The sequence below is a fragment of the Procambarus clarkii genome, chromosome 38, assembly GCF_040958095.1.
Source record: "Procambarus clarkii isolate CNS0578487 chromosome 38, FALCON_Pclarkii_2.0, whole genome shotgun sequence".
NCBI classification, from domain to species: domain Eukaryota; kingdom Metazoa; phylum Arthropoda; class Malacostraca; order Decapoda; family Cambaridae; genus Procambarus; species Procambarus clarkii.
The window spans coordinates 16,789,541-16,805,254 of record NC_091187.1 but is presented as its reverse complement, the minus strand read 5'-3'; the positions used below and the strand labels follow the sequence as shown (position 1 = coordinate 16,805,254).

Sequence of the window (15,714 nt, the reverse complement as noted above, 5' to 3'; positions counted from 1 at the left end):
AATACGACCTATTAGAAAAAATATATTTATACACTTTATGTACAAGATATTTTCGTTTTTCCAATTCTAAGTTATCAACCTTCCAAGTTTTACAGATGCAACTTTTATCTCCGAAGCTTTGAAGACCACCTACAGGCTGGGTGACCCCATGGTAAGTGCGTGTGTGTGCCCGATTGGTAGGAAACATTTCCTGGTATACCGCCTGGAGCAAAGCTGGACACTGCGCTTCAACTCCCTCTCTCCTTTTTCGAAGCTTTCAAACAACTTTTTCTCTCTTGTTCTACTTTGTCTGCGAGACGCTGTTGCTGCTTGGTCGATGGAGGAGTTGCTGTTGAAGGTGCAAATGTGAACGTTGCTGTTAATACTGCTATCTTTAATGCTGTTAATACTGCTATCTTTAATGTTGTTGATGCTGCTATCTTTAATGTTGTTAATACTGATATCTTTAATGCTGTTAATACTGCTATCTTTAATGTTGTTGATGCTGCTATCTTTAATGTTGTTAATACTGCTATCTTTAATGCTGTTAATACTGATATCTTTAATGCTGTTAATACTGCTATCTTTAATGCTGTTAATACTGCTATCTTTAATGCTGTTAATACTGCTATCTTTAATGCTGTTAATACTGCTATCTTTAATGCTGTTAATACTGCTATCTTTAATGCTGTTAATACTGCTATCTTTAATGCTGTTAATACTGCTATCTTTAATGCTGTTAATACTGCTATCTTTAATGCTGTTAATACTGCTATCTTTAATGATGTTAATACTGCTATCTTTAGTGTTGTTGATGCTGCTATCTTTAATGTTGTTGATGCTGCTATCTTTAATGTTGTTGATGCTGCTATCTTTAATGTTGTTGATGCTGCTATCTTTAATGTTGTTGATGCTGCTATCGTTAATGATATTATTAAAGCTGTCGATCTTGATGTTATTAATATTGTTCTTGGCATTGATGCTTCTGTTATGTGTTTGAATTCTTAATGTTATTGTTAATGCTGCTGTTGTTAAATTACATTGTTAATGTTATTGTGGCGGCTATAATGTTGATGTTGGTAATGATACTGTTGATGCTCTTGTTTACTGTTGCTCCTGTTGATGCTCTTTTGTTTACTGTTGCTCCTGTTGGTGCTCTTGTTTGCTGTTGCTCCTGTTGGTGCTCTTTTGTTTGCTGTTGCTCCTGTTGGTGCTCTTGTTTATTGTTGCTCCTGTTGATGCTCTTGTTTGCTGTTGCTCCTGTTGATGCTCTTGTTTACTCTTGCTCCTGTTGATGCTCTTGTTTACTCTTGCTCCTGCTGATGCTCTTGTTTACTCTTGCTCCTGCTGATGCTCTTGTTTACTGTTGCTCCTGCTGATGCTCTTGTTTACTGTTGCTCCTGCTGATGCTCTTGTTTACTGTTGCTCCTGTTGGTGCTCTTGTTTACTCTTGCTCCTGCTGATGCTCTTGTTTACTCTTGCTCCTGCTGATGCTCTTGTTTACTGTTGCTCCTGCTGATGCTCTTGTTTACTGTTGCTCCTGCTGATGCTCTTGTTTACTGTTGCTCCTGTTGGTGCTCTTGTTTACTCTTGCTCCTGTTGGTGCTCTTGTTTACTCTTGCTCCTGCTGATGCTCTTGTTTACTGTTGCTCCTGTTGATGCTCTTGTTTACTGTTGCTCCTGCTGATGCTCTTGTTTACTGTTGCTCCTGCTGATGCTCTTGTTTACTGTTGCTCCTGCTGATGCTCTTGTTTACTGTTGCTCCTGCTGATGCTCTTGTTTACTGTTGCTCCTGTTGATGCTCTTGTTTACTGTTGCTCCTGCTGATGCTCTTGTTTACTGTTGCTCCTGCTGATGCTCTTGTTTACTGTTGCTCCTGCTGATGCTCTTGTTTACTGTTGCTCCTGTTGATGCTCTTGTTTACTGTTGCTCCTGTTGATGCTCTTGTTTACTGTTGCTCCTGTTGATGCTCTTGTTTACTGTTGCTCCTGCTGATGCTCTTGTTTACTGTTGCTCCTGTTGATGCTCTTGTTTACTGTTGCTCCTGCTGATGCTCTTGTTTACTCTTGCTCCTGTTGATGCTCTTGTTTACTCTTGCTCCTGTTGATGCTCTTGTTTACTGTTGCTCCTGTTGATGCTTTGTTATTATTACTCCTGTTGATGCCCTTTTGTTACTGTTGCTCCTGTTTCCTGTTGCTCCTGTTGATGCTCTTTAGTGTCCTCGTGGCCAACGTCTCTGCAGAATTTTTTTTAACTTTTTCAAACAGTGTTTGCCAGAAATTACCTGACGAGTCACCGTCTCAAGTGGTCTGGAGAGGGACAGACAGACGGTTGCTTGTCAGAGTTCCACCTCCATTATTTTTTAGGGATTTATTTTCCAACTTATGATCTGTCTTGTGTTTACCCTATGTGAAAAATATATATATCAATTCAACACTTTTGAGGTTGAAGCTGTTTCATCTTGTGGGGGTTACAGTGGACCCTTTTAAGTGGTCTAGATAAATGTGTATTATTACTATCCTGTTTATTACACCTTACCTTTTGTACCTTTTGCCTGGCCTTTTCTTCCTCCAAGATTTTCTTCTCGCCTCTTCTCTTGCCTATTTAATGCCTCGCCTCCTTCCCTTATCTTACGGGCTCACCATAGCCCGTGCTACATGGACACTTCGTTATGAGTAGCTAAATCTGAAAACAACAACAATTCCCTCATCACATTACAGGCTATTCATGCCCGTGCTACCTCTTGTGTGTGGCTTAATTTTTATCTATCACTCAATTCCTTATCTCAATTGACTTCAGAATGGTCCAGGACGGACTGAAACGTCGTCGTCCCTTCACTTTCTAGTGTGTGTTGTTTGGTCAACAAATGTGAACTAGTTTGTTCAGTATTGTGAATGTTTTCGTGAGACCAGTCTTGTTGTGTGTTGCTTGTAGAGTTGTTAGTTCCGAGGCTCTTAGGCGTTCCTGTTATAATAATTGTCTAACAAAACCACAGGGGCCATGACAAGGATTCGAGCCTACGTCCGAGATCATCCCAGACGCTGCCTTTATCGATTGAGCTACGACATGGTAAAAAAAAAAAAAGAGTTGAAACCTGTCAATTTATTCATTTGATGCATCACGTTATTGTGAACTGTGTGTGTAAAGAATTGTCTTATTTCTTGGGCGATTTTTAATTCTCCGTGCTGAACCCTGCCCAGTGTAGTTACATATTTTTCTGTAACCGAGGTTTCCAGGCCTCTTGGGTGTTATAGTCCAGAAGGGACCAAAGGCGGCGTTTATATAGATGAATATCCACTTTAATTTTCCTTGAAGTCAAATATTTTATTATTCCTATGGGTTTTGTTTACGTTTTTACTGATCCTACTTATTGGGCAACTTTCCATGACTGGAGGACCATTACTCTGAGGTCCTTTATTATTTTTATTCTGCTGTAATGTCGTATTGACGGTATGGCAGTTGTGACGTGTATTGTTAGGCCTTTACTTTAAGGTCTTCCATTTGTCATTATTTACAAGAATTTGCTAGTCGTCTTAACTTGAAACAAGTTCATTAAAAACCCTTTGTAAAATCTGAATAAAATTTTTACTTTCTAATTTCAAGTACATTTTTGTGTCATCGGCGAATTTTATGATGTGGTTGGTAATATTGGCATACATGACATTAATATATATTAAAATAGGCTCGGCCTTAAAATAGAACCCAGCAGCACTGCACTTATAAACGCTTTTCCAGTCAAATTCTCTCCTATCTAAGATAACCAATTTCTTCCGGCGATTTATTCATTCTTTTACCCATTCTCATTTCACCGGTGAGTATGTGCTTGCCGTTTCTGTATCATTCTTTCGCGTAATGCTTAAATGAGTGTAAAATTTAGGTTAGAGAGATTGATGCCGAGTTGAGGCCAGTGCCTAACTGTTGAGCTACACAGTAATGACTGCTAGTAAACTTCATTAAGCAAATTCAGTTGAACTTGTTTCTATACGGTTTTGCAATTTACGTCAGTGATCACGTAATGCTAGTTTCCTAGCAGCTGAGGGTACAAGGTCATGTCAGACTCCATCATTGTTGTGGAGGAAGATGGAGTACCAGGCATTAACCGAGTCTTCCATTGTTAAATATGAATGGAATTCCGGGTCTTCCCAGGGCGTTCCGTTGTGAAAGGGCCGAGTATTGGCAAGAAGTGTTTGGGGACTTTGGCAGGTCATTAAAGTGAGAAAGTGAGGACGCAGTGAACTTCACTTAAAGATGCCAGTGTTTATCGGCATCACTCAATAGTAACTGAAGTTTAAGAAAAACAATATTGCTAACAGCTTTGAAGATAAGTCATAGAAAACTAAATTAGGGATCCACCCAGGATGCTAAATACATTCTAGACATTTTCTAAATCATTTTTATGAAAGTCTGGGAACACTTTACAAGTAAACGCTTCACAAAGCTCCACGAGTCCTAGACGCGTCTTCTAGTTCTTGAGGTAATCTGGGAGTTTATCAGCAGCACATCTGAAGCCAACGTTGCCGCCGGAGCCATCTTGAACGTTGTTGGTTCGCGCCCCGCACCTGTACCTGGTGGCCCATACACAACATGGTGTCATGATAACGTTCTTCTCCACTAGCTTATTATCCATATTCACACAAGACCTCTTACATTCTTTAACAGCCACTAAAACACATAGCGTTTCGGGAAAGTCCTTAATACTATATTTTTTTTCCTGGAATACGACCCGCCAAATCGTTTAACAACCAGGTACCTAGTCACTGTTGGGGGAACAGAGGCTACAGTTAAGGATTGGCGCCCGGTCAATCCTCCCCAACCAGGATTCGAACCAAGGTTAAAACGCTCGCGAAGCGCCGGGCGAGTCTTTTACCACTGCGCCACGGGGACTGCAAACTGTTGTTTAATCAGCTTTTTCCAGAAACTATAATTGCCACACGAGAGAGAGAGACAGAGATGGAAAAGGAAGAGAAAGTATAGGTAAGGAAGGGAAAGAGAGAGGGGAACAAAGACAAAAAAAAAACACGTTAGATGATGTGAAAATTAGTCATAATACCAAGAAAAGGTGAACACATCAACTTTTACGCAACAATCCTCAACTCTTGAGTTCTTTATCATCAAATGTAACACTTTAACACGTTTCTTAAATTCCCGTTTTGTTATTTTTAGTCAGTTTTTTATTATATACAAAATAGTAGACTATCAGAGTAATACGACAACACTATATTATCATAACTAAAATACAAGATATATATTCCCAACATAAAGATTTAATATATAATATTTAATCAAAAATTCCTTAGAATTAAAATATGTTACGAAATAATGACCATATAAAAAAATAAAAATGACCTTAAAAAGGTGTTTTAAATGAATAATAATAAAGTCTGTTCATGAATAATAGAATCAAAAGTGGTATTAACGGAGGCACAGTACCTGTAACAAGTGTCTTGCTTACACATGTAGGAGCCTCCCTTTGTCACCTTTGTCTCTCCTGTCCTCGGGCCCAGCTGGTAATTGTAGAAAGTAAATAATTATCAAAGAAGGCACCAAGCCGGAAAGGCTATGTAACACCATGGTAATTATAGAAAAATAACTTACAATTGCACAGGTATATGTTAAGAATTTACCTTTAGTCATCAGATGTATGTTTACGAGTATACACGTTTACAGGTATGCATACAGAGGTGTATTTGAAAGGCACAAGGAGAGTTGAGGAACAAGGCAGCAGTTTCTGAAGTGTGTTTCACATGTTTGTAAACAAATATGTTGCCAGCTGTTGAAACTAGCTACAAGGTACTACATCGAAGAGGGGGGGGGGGGAGAAGGCAGGGCATAAATCCTTACAAATGATCCTGCATTAATGTCAGACTCGTAAAATAGGCTGGATGAATCTTAATGAGGATGGAAACTGGTATTTTGCGAGAATGAAATTTGGGATCATTTTCAGTTACTTACACAGAGCAACCTGTCCTCTTAAAAATAACGTCGCTTTTGGCCGTTTGCCCGTATGGCCGAAAGTGGACGTAATTTGAATATGAAAAAATGAAAATAAATATTTTTTTCTCAACAACAGTTAAGTGTCCTCCGATAGGTTAGGGGGGCAGGAAATTCTCAAAGTTTCAAAACGTTTTTCATAAACGATAATTGAAAGTTTCTTCTCCTAACATTTCCGAGTAAGCCGGGCGACTCAAACAGAAAACGGGAATGAACGTCGCTTTCATGAGCCGATTTAATTTCAAATTACGTTCACTTTTGGCCATAGCGCGCATACGAGCCAAAAGCGACGTTATTTTTAAGAGGACGGGTTGCACAGAGAGGGTGGGATGGGGGATGGGGATGGAGAACCCCGAGCCCCATCAAGACCTACCCCCCCCCCCTAACACTCGCCAGTCACCCTGCAAAGTTAGGTAAAGGGTCGCCCCCCACACCTCTACCCTCAAACCGTGGCTAGACAGAATCCTATTATATATTTTATCACTACCACCGTTGCTACTGCTTCTGTTTAAGTCTATGGTTAGTTATCAGTGTAAAATAAGCAAACACGATAAAGTACATAAAAAGATGCAATAGTATTATATACTGCGCTTCTAAATTAAAACTATTATTTTTAACCATGAAAATCTATTATTATCTCAGGTGAGGTAAGGTAATTATCAATTATCAGGAGAAAGTACTAAGCCAGAATATCACATGAAAGGGGGCAAGAGGTCTTTGAGTTGGTTTAGGACGGTTAAAGATCAATTTATCATCTGAGGATAGTGAGGCTGCAGGTACTAGCTACTGGAAGCAGGTATGAGGGACGTACTGGGTTACTGTGGAGAGGTGAGGAGTGACGAGTCCCCCACCAGTCAGCCGTCCACTCCCAGACGTTGCCCAACATGTTGTGTAGACCGTAACCATTAGCCGGGAAGCTGGTCACCGGACACCGCCCAACACAGCCATCTTCTCCCGTGTCTTCCTTGGGGAAATTTCCCTGCCATATGTTGGCCCTGAGAGTGAGACAACACCTCTTTAGTGACACCTTTAGTGGCACCTTTAGTGACACCTTTAGTGGCACCTGTCTCCTTATTCTTGCCATACAATGACAGTTCATAATATCCAAGCAGCGAAAGGTCAAATAAATATAATACAGTTGTTGCACGAGTTAGTACGAGGTAGTTACCTGTATTCGTTGTTTGGCATAAACTTATTGCCCCAAGAATAGAGCCTCTGGTGTTTGCCGGCTCTACAAGCTCTCTCCCACTCCGCCTCTGTCGGGAGTCTCTTGCCCATCCAGGAGCAGAACGCTGCCGCATCGTTCCAGGACACGTGGACAACTGGATGGTCCATACGACCTGGAAACAAAAACAAAATATGTAGTAGATAAAATTTTAACAAAAATTGCATTTTTTTTTCTACCAGTAAAAATCACCCGAACAAGCGAGATACGAGCACATGGAACAGTAAAACAAATATCAACATTCAGGTAGGGGATTACCTACTCTCAGATTTAATATAGAAACCTGATTAATGTTTCCTTGTTATTCGTCACGAAAAAAATGAAGTTTCGTACCAATGTTTGTTACGTATTCACAACAAACAAATGACAATTTAACTTCCCTGAATTGTCTGATGCCTCACTTCCGCAGAAGTAATTACCAAACAAATGTACAAGAAATTAAACCAAATAGCTTGTGGTTTACGAGGGAACAAACTTCTTGGATGTTTGAAAATGAGTTATAAATCACCATTTATCCCGACAAAGTGTCATTGCATTAAGTGCACATGGATGGACGGAGGACGGAGCCCAACCATCTATTTGGATTGCCGGGGATCGAATCCCGACCTGCAAGAAACAAGGTCCTCGCTGCTAACCAAAATTCCTTACAGCGAGATGAAATTTTCAAGCGTTTCCGTTGTGCCCCAATCTAGCATCTTCCTTGTTAGCTTGTCAAATAAGTTGTCTAAACCTCAATACTCTATTTAAATAACTGAAATGGTTAATTAGAATTTCCCCAATAAACTTTCAGGAATGAAATCACATTCATATTTTTAACACTTTCCGGTATCTAAAATGCATTATATAATATATTATATATATATATATATATATATATATATATATATATATATATATATATATATATATATATATATATATATATATATATATATATATATATAATGCATTTTAGATACCGGATAATGCATTTAGATAAATATATGAATTTTGTGTAGTATATTGAAAGTAGATGTTTGCAGTGACAAACAGTACCTAAAATTGTTCAACTTTTCTGGGCTGTGATGGAAAATATGTCTCATCGAACCCTGCCATAATGAAACAAATATAATTTGATTCCTCACTGTATCGGTAACACCTTACTTGTGATATTGGAGTCCAGGCCTGCAGGATGGTCCCACGAAGCCCCCTTCACAGGCAGCCACCACGGGGTACCGCCAACAGCTTCAAATATCGTGGACTGAGTGATTGCTGACAACTCCCTCTCAAGCACCATTGATTCGCCAGCCGTCTCTGCCTGTGTAGTTTATAAATATCTTTGTGACGGTAGCAACAAATTATACAAGATTATGGGGGCAAAGATTAATATTTTGACAGTAAATAACTATGTTAAATAGTTTAAAACTTCGCTCAAACACCAATGTAAACAAATATCCATAACTTATTGGAAACGAGTCTTTCTGACTGTTACCATGTATTGTACACAAAGAAACCTAACAATAATACGGCTTTGTATATCCAACATGATCGGAATCATTTTCTAATAATGTAAACTAACATCTATGAACACAGAAGGCACTAACAACTCACTATCACGATGCGTCGCACCACACTTGAACCATTCGTGGCAGCTCCTGTTTATATTCACCCAAACACATTCATATACATGTTTAACCTCAACCCTCCCTCATCAATAAACGTCAAATGCTTGTTAATCCAGCCGCCAAACCCACTGTTCATGAATCAAGAATGGTTAACACACGACTCGACTGATGACGTTCGAACACGTCTTGAACAGTGCTTTGCCGACGACCTCTGTTCGAATCGCAACTCTTAAATGCTTCGCCCACGTACTTCAAATACAAATAATCGCCAACAGAACATAAACACATAACCTATGCCTAACTATACATAGAACTTAAATGTAATAATATTAACTTATACGAGAACAAACCTATGTTTAATACTCAATATATTAAAATTTATGTATGCATCTTGGAGGGACGCCGCTGTTTTAACGAGCCTGGCCTGAGGACGGGTTGTTAACCTACACTTGAAACGCTGTAGATGCTCCCCCTACCTGCACAAGACAGACAAGGGAGTACAAGTACACAAAATCACACTAACCTGACAAATGGTCGAGCCAAGAAAATTAATATTGATGTTCAAAACACTAGCAACTCCTCAGGAACACTAATCATGCCATTAACAAGCAAGTAACACTAATCATGGTAACACAAACACTCAGGAACACTAATCATGCCATCAACAAGCAAGTAACACTAATCATGGTAACACAAACACTCAGGAACACTAATCATGCCATCAACAAGCAAGTAACACTAATCATGGTAACACAAACACTCAGGAACACTAATCATGCCATCAACAAGCTAGAGAGTTTGTACCCGATGCAGAAGTTACTGTCTACACTTGTCGACACAATCATATTAAAAAACGTCTTAAAAATACAAGAAGTTTCATCAATATATAGTGCTGGACAGTTAAAAAAAAAAGTCAAATACATAAAATGAATAAAGCAACGAAGTGAGAATTAGAAATTGATTATAGTGAATAATATCAACTAAGTATACCATTAAAATAACGGGAAAACTGTAGCCATAAATAATAAAATATAGTAAAGCCTTTCTTTTCTACCCTATTCAATTTTAACACTAGTAAGAGAACAACTATGAAGTGTATCAAAACATTAAAGAGAATAAGTAATTCACTTACTTCTGTCTCGTAGCTGGTTGCCTTAACAAACACCTCGAAGTCTGCATTAGATACCTCGTGGACATCCATATAGAAGGTATCAATCTCCACCCATCTGACAGGGGTTTCTCCATCATCATGGAATCTGGAGTCATTGGTGCCCATAACAAACTTGCCTCCGGGGATTTCCACCATCTGAATGGTCCGTCTCGAGCCGTCCACAACGTTGGCCGCCTGGCCAAACTTGTATCTTGGTTGGTTGGTCAGATAATCTTCTGTGGTCTTATAGTAAATTTCATCAGTTTGGAGAACTTGTCCATCGGAACGTGTCCTGCCGGAGGAACCACACCCACAGGAACTCCCTGACGTGTTAGTGTTCCCCTGTGGTGTTCCAAATGTTTCATTTCCGAGGCAAATATTGATCGTTCCATATCCCAGAAATAACATGATCCAATATTTGGTTTCTGACATTATGACGGCTTTTTTCGTATAGTTATAAATAAACTTATTTCAACCAGATGAAATCTGAAAAAAAAGAGCTTAAATGAGAATTATTAGGTAGAAAAGGTCTTGCATGAATTTTAAACACATTTATATATAAATATGGTTTGATGGTTTGAAAGAAAAAGGGGATACTGTGATCCACTTTATAACCTTATGGTGATTTATGCGTTTTGTGGTAATTGTTGTATATTGTTGTTGGGGGTCATGTATTTTGTTTATATTTGTAATATTGACTGTATATATAAATGAGAAATAACAGTCACAAGATTGTATTACTTATGAATCAAAGGGACTGAGGAACAGACGCAAGATCAAGTATGCGAGTACACAACCCTCACTTCTCAAGCCCGGGAGAAGTTTCCCATTGCTTGACCCTAACTTGGGTTACCATCTATCTTCATCCGGCTGGAGTCATCACTACACGCAATATGGCCTGAAGACCAGGTAAATATCTTCAGTAAACATAGCAGGCCACCTAAACCCCCTCACACACACACTATTCACCCGAGTCGCCCAGATGAGGACTTGCTACATACAATCTTCACTACACAATCTTCCTCTGGTTGAGAAGACTCGCCATTTATGACCTTCGCTCCAAGTGAAACTCGTCTGTGACGAGTTTTTTCCTCACTGGTGTTGGCTACCCTCTCAGGGGGGCCCTGGATCCCCGCTTGTTGAGGGCCCCCTCGTGAGCCCCAACCCACGGCCCACCAAGACAAAATTTATCGTATTATGAGGGCCCACCCTGAAGCCCCCTCGAGACCCCATACAGAGTACCTAGTACCTGGAGCCTTTTCCTCTTCCTGTACGAACACAACCTTGTTAGATTTACCCGAATTTAGTTCAAAAGGTGTTAGAATGTTGGCCCGAAAATACACTACCACGCTCCAGCATACACAGCTTCACATTAATATACAACACTCACAAGCAGTATGCAGTAAAGAAGCAAGCGAGAATGAGAAGTGTGGCAGGAGTATGGCCCGGCAGAGCGTCTGGCTGTTATATACTCCTGCCGGACGGAAGGTGTTGCCAGAATAATGTGGAAGAATATCCTTCTGCGCTGCGTCTTATTTTGAATGATGCCAAAAGAACGTAATCTTTGTGCACGGTTGTGAGTGTACAATGTTTTGGCCGTTGTCCCTGACGGAGCGAGCGGGGCCACGTGATACAAAATGTCTTAGTGGTAATTCCGGCAACTCGACCTCTTACAAGATCTTAAACAGGTTAAAGGCAGCTTTTCTGGAGGGAATACGACAACATTATTAAATATCAAAATACAGTATAATGAAGTCTTTTTACAACAAGACAAACCTCTGTCATCCCGAAGAAAAGTAATTCCCGGTTATTAGTTAAGGAACTTTAGATACCTTAATAATTATTAAAGTCACACTTGATAATATTGTTGAAGATTCAGAATTTTCCTGTTAATTTCTATGATTCGTGAGAGCACGGTTGTGTGCTGTCTGGCTCCTGGGGACACACTGAGAGCACTTGGGTACCGTCTCTCAGCTCTCTACCTGGAGCTGCGCACGCGCACGCACAAACATGCTCCAGCACACTCAAGTGGACCTTACCAAACCAGTTTATCATTCGCCATTTTCCTCCATTGCCTCTCATAGCCCCATTTACCCAGCGATACCCACCCATCACCCTTCCAACCATTAGCCAGGATGCTACTACTACTGATGCCCTGCTATATGGTAGGGCATCAGAAGCGCCCAACAAATACTCAACTGAGAATGGAGTTTCAAAGTCTATATCGAGACCTTAGTCACTTTAATCCAGAGTCAATTCACAAGTTATATTTCAGGGTAAAGAATACTTGGTGGTGGGTCAGTAAGCCGTCACTCGGCCTTATTAACCCTCCAGAAGATTGGTCTTAAGCCCATCACTAAGCGACAGTAGTGTAGTTGTCACTGATATATAGACAGGACTAATTCCTTATAGTTCGTCCCTACTTCAGCATGTTTAGATATGTCCTATATATTCGTTTTATAGCTGGATCACCGCAGCTTGGGGACTGTTGTGGTTCAGTTCTTGAACCAATTTTTGCTATAAAACTGTCTAAATAGATATGGTAAGCGGTGTAACTAGCTTATTACGCTTTCAACTTTTGAATGTGGTAGGGTTCAGTTCCAGAGTCACTTAATAATTCATTGTGCTTACCTATCATTATGTGCCTCTAACCTTTTCCACTACCGCCCACGGGATGGGTATGGGGGTGTATAATGAATGAACAAAATCAATCAAAGTTGTCAAGGTTCACTAGCAAAACTGTGGCTGTAATTCAGTGCTGTTGGACGTTAAGGGATGACTGATCAAATGTGTGAGTGATCTAGCGTGTCCACAGAAAATGAGAAATTCAAGAGGCAGGGGTAACTATACCACACCCGTTGACGTACTTTAATTCAAAACAATAATTCGTTTTGTTGGGGAGAGACAGCCAGTGTACATATACATGTTAGGCTCATATCGAGGTTTTCCTCCAGGGTCGAACTACTGACCATTTTCAGGATGCAACCCTGCAACAAGCTGAATAACGCCCGGATAACTATTTACCGATTGGTGAACAAGGCCATTAGGTGATGGTGAGACGCGCCCAACCCTATCTGTCCCATCCGGGACTCTATCCCAGTATTCCAAATTGTGAGTCAAGAACGAACCCGACTGAATATTTAGTCGTTCGTGTGTTTACCAGCTTGAAGTAGCCAGTCTCTTACGGCCAAGTGCTCGCTAATACGTCTATTTACTCAGCCAAAAGTTTAAGAACAGAGCCTTAAGCATTTTTTTTTTGTGCAAAACACTTGTCGCGAGCGACTCTTCCTGGACCCATTACACGAGTACCTTGCCCCACCGCCCCCAGGATGGGTTTACCGGCACACAGTAACCTGGTAAACTATCCATTATTTGTAATTATTCACGTAAAAATATATATAGCAGCTTAAGATTATTGAACGGACACTCAAAGACGTATTTCTGGATCATGCGGTATAATTTGCTTCGCTCTCTGCTTACAATCAAGGATTCGGGATTCTTTTCCCGACCGGGACAGAAATGTTGGCCACGTTCCCTTTCATCTAATGCGTCTATTCACCTAGCAATAAATAGATACCTGGAGTTAGGCAACTGTTGTGGTGTTGCATCCTGGGGGAGGGTCAGTAGTTCGTCCTTGGGGTGTAAGGGACGTCCATATAAGCCTAAAGTATATGTATATACTAAGGCTTCCATACGATGAAACAAATTATTTTGGCATTATATTTAAGGCGGGAATCACAGATCAATATTCATTCATTTTCTCTGAAGATATAATTTAGTATCGAACTATACAAAGTCACAGTAAAAATATAACTATGTCAGTAAATACACGTCAGGTCTTTTCCTACATGCGCTTCTGACGCCTGTTCATGATTATTGGCTAATTTATCAACATTTCACGAGACATAATAATAATAAAGGTATCTTAGCCATTAACAAGCTGAAGGAGGAATGAAAGTGAAGATATTATAATTGAAACAATGGCTACGAAATTACAACAGTTCATCCTCCTTGGCGAGCGTAATATGTAACCTAGATAGGAGCCAGCCGTGGTGGAGGAGCGGCCCTGTCATCCGTGTTTAAGGCCAGGAGAGCTCACACGACCGATAAACCTTTAGCCGAGGGGCCTCTTGTTGGGAGTAAACTATCAATTACGAGAGAGAAAAAGAAAGAGAGAGAGAGAATGAGCGAGTGTGTTATCAAAGCCACAATAGCTTATTTAACGACCCAGCAGGAATAGTTTAGTCTTGAACATCACTGAAAACTAAAGTTAACTCAGTGTAAAGATATAAACGGAACGGCTCTCAGTATACTTGCCAGTGTAAAGCATCGCCAGGCCGGTCATGTAGCAACAGCAGGGGCTGGGTGACGGCTGCGGTTCCGGTTTATGACAAGCAGAGGTCAACATGACAAATTTATGTGGCTGATACAATGTGTATTGCTGATGTAAATGATGCAATGTGTGTCGATGAAGCAATAGATGCAACGGGAAATGCGTAGTGACAATATTTGCAATAAGAGCTTTCCCTTCCCATAGGTCATGACGGCTCTATATTAGTTCCTCCCCCTCACACACAACCCGTCAATCTGTTTACAACCAGGTCACCCAATTGCTCTCGTTCTCATGAATATATAGCAAACTCATCTGACTCCCGATTCGTCACTGTCCTACTTCATCAGAGAGTCAGAGAGCAGCGGCGGCTGGTACAATATTCAGCGACTAACTCATACAGTTATTCACAGCGAGACCACCATAACACAACACAGTCTCGTTTCCTCACTCACTCACTCATCAACCCGTCCTCCAACCCGTCCTCCAACCCGCACACGTGGCTGTTTAAAGCAGCGGCCGTCCTCCCCCGATGCATTCATCAATTTTAACATACAATGTATTAAAAACTGGTTTGTTCTCATATATAAGTTAATATTATTATACATAAAAATTCTATATATAGTTAGACTCAGGTTAGGTTAAGTGTTTAAGTTCTGTTGGCGATTATTTGTATTTGAAGTCCGTGGGTGAAGCATTTATGCAACCCGTCCTCGACTCAAGTCCATTACATTCTGCGGTCAACCCCACAGACGCATTCATAAATTTTAACATGCTGTTCATTCAAAACGGGAATTTTCGCAAGTATAAATTAATATTATAATATATTTGACTATTGTGTATATATAGGCATAGGATAGGTTAGGTGTTTAGGTTCTGTTGGCGATTATTTATATTTGTAGTACGTGGGTGAAGCATTTATAGCGTTGTGATTCGAACAAAATTCGTCAGTGAAGCACATGTTCCGGATATGTTCGAACGTCAGCAGTTGTGAGTCGTGTGTAAATCGTTTTTCATTCATAAACAGGGGGTTTGGCGGGTGCATGGAATCACTTTTGGATCTTTGTTTGGAGGACGGGCTGATTTATAGGATTGTGGTTCGAACAGAGGACGTGAGCGAAGCACTTGTTCCGGAAGTGTTCGGACGTCATCAGTTGTGAGTCGTGTTTAAGCCGCTTTTCATTCATAAACAGGGGGTTTGGCAGCTGGATTAACGAGCTTGGATATTTGTATGCATTACGGGCTGCACTCATTCCAACAATGGCTCGACGAACAGGGCACAACCGGAAGGCAGCAACAGGGCTCGACTGGTGGGAGGCGGGAGAGAGGGACGTCAGAGGGGTCGATAGGTGGATGATGGGGTCATACTGGACAGTATCTGTAGAAACTAATGTGTATTCTGCGAATGGCTCGCCGGCGGTATCTCTCTATCTCT

The 15,714-nt window shown here is 40.5% G+C and overlaps 1 protein-coding gene across 6 annotated transcripts; it reads right to left on the bottom strand.

The window, feature by feature from the left end:
* Window positions 1-1,002: 1,002 nt before the first annotated feature.
* On the bottom strand, window positions 1,003-14,691 carry LOC123771886 (formylglycine-generating enzyme). 6 transcript variants are annotated; one of them, XR_006774576.2, is made up of 9 exons: window positions 11,782-11,939; window positions 9,932-10,435; window positions 8,339-8,492; window positions 7,139-7,310; window positions 6,782-6,965; window positions 5,410-5,483; window positions 4,399-4,544; window positions 2,518-2,664; window positions 1,003-2,215 (listed from the first exon to the last, which is right to left on the bottom strand). XR_006774576.2 is itself a non-coding variant. In XM_045764641.2 (8 exons), the coding sequence occupies exons 3-8, from the start codon at window positions 10,379-10,381 to the stop codon at window positions 4,442-4,444; spliced, it is 1,137 nt and encodes a 378-aa protein (XP_045620597.2). In that variant the 5' UTR covers window positions 10,382-10,435; window positions 11,247-11,653; window positions 11,782-11,908; the 3' UTR covers window positions 4,356-4,441. The 6 variants fall into 6 exon arrangements, 5 of the variants coding, with proteins under 5 accessions (XP_045620597.2, XP_045620595.2, XP_069193914.1 ...); XM_045764641.2 differs by lacking the exons at window positions 1,003-2,215; window positions 2,518-2,664 and adding an exon at window positions 11,247-11,653 and having other exon boundaries at window positions 4,356-4,544; window positions 11,782-11,908; XM_045764639.2 differs by lacking the exons at window positions 1,003-2,215; window positions 2,518-2,664 and adding an exon at window positions 11,340-11,653 and having other exon boundaries at window positions 4,356-4,544; window positions 11,782-11,908.
* Window positions 14,692-15,714: the final 1,023 nt, after the last annotated feature.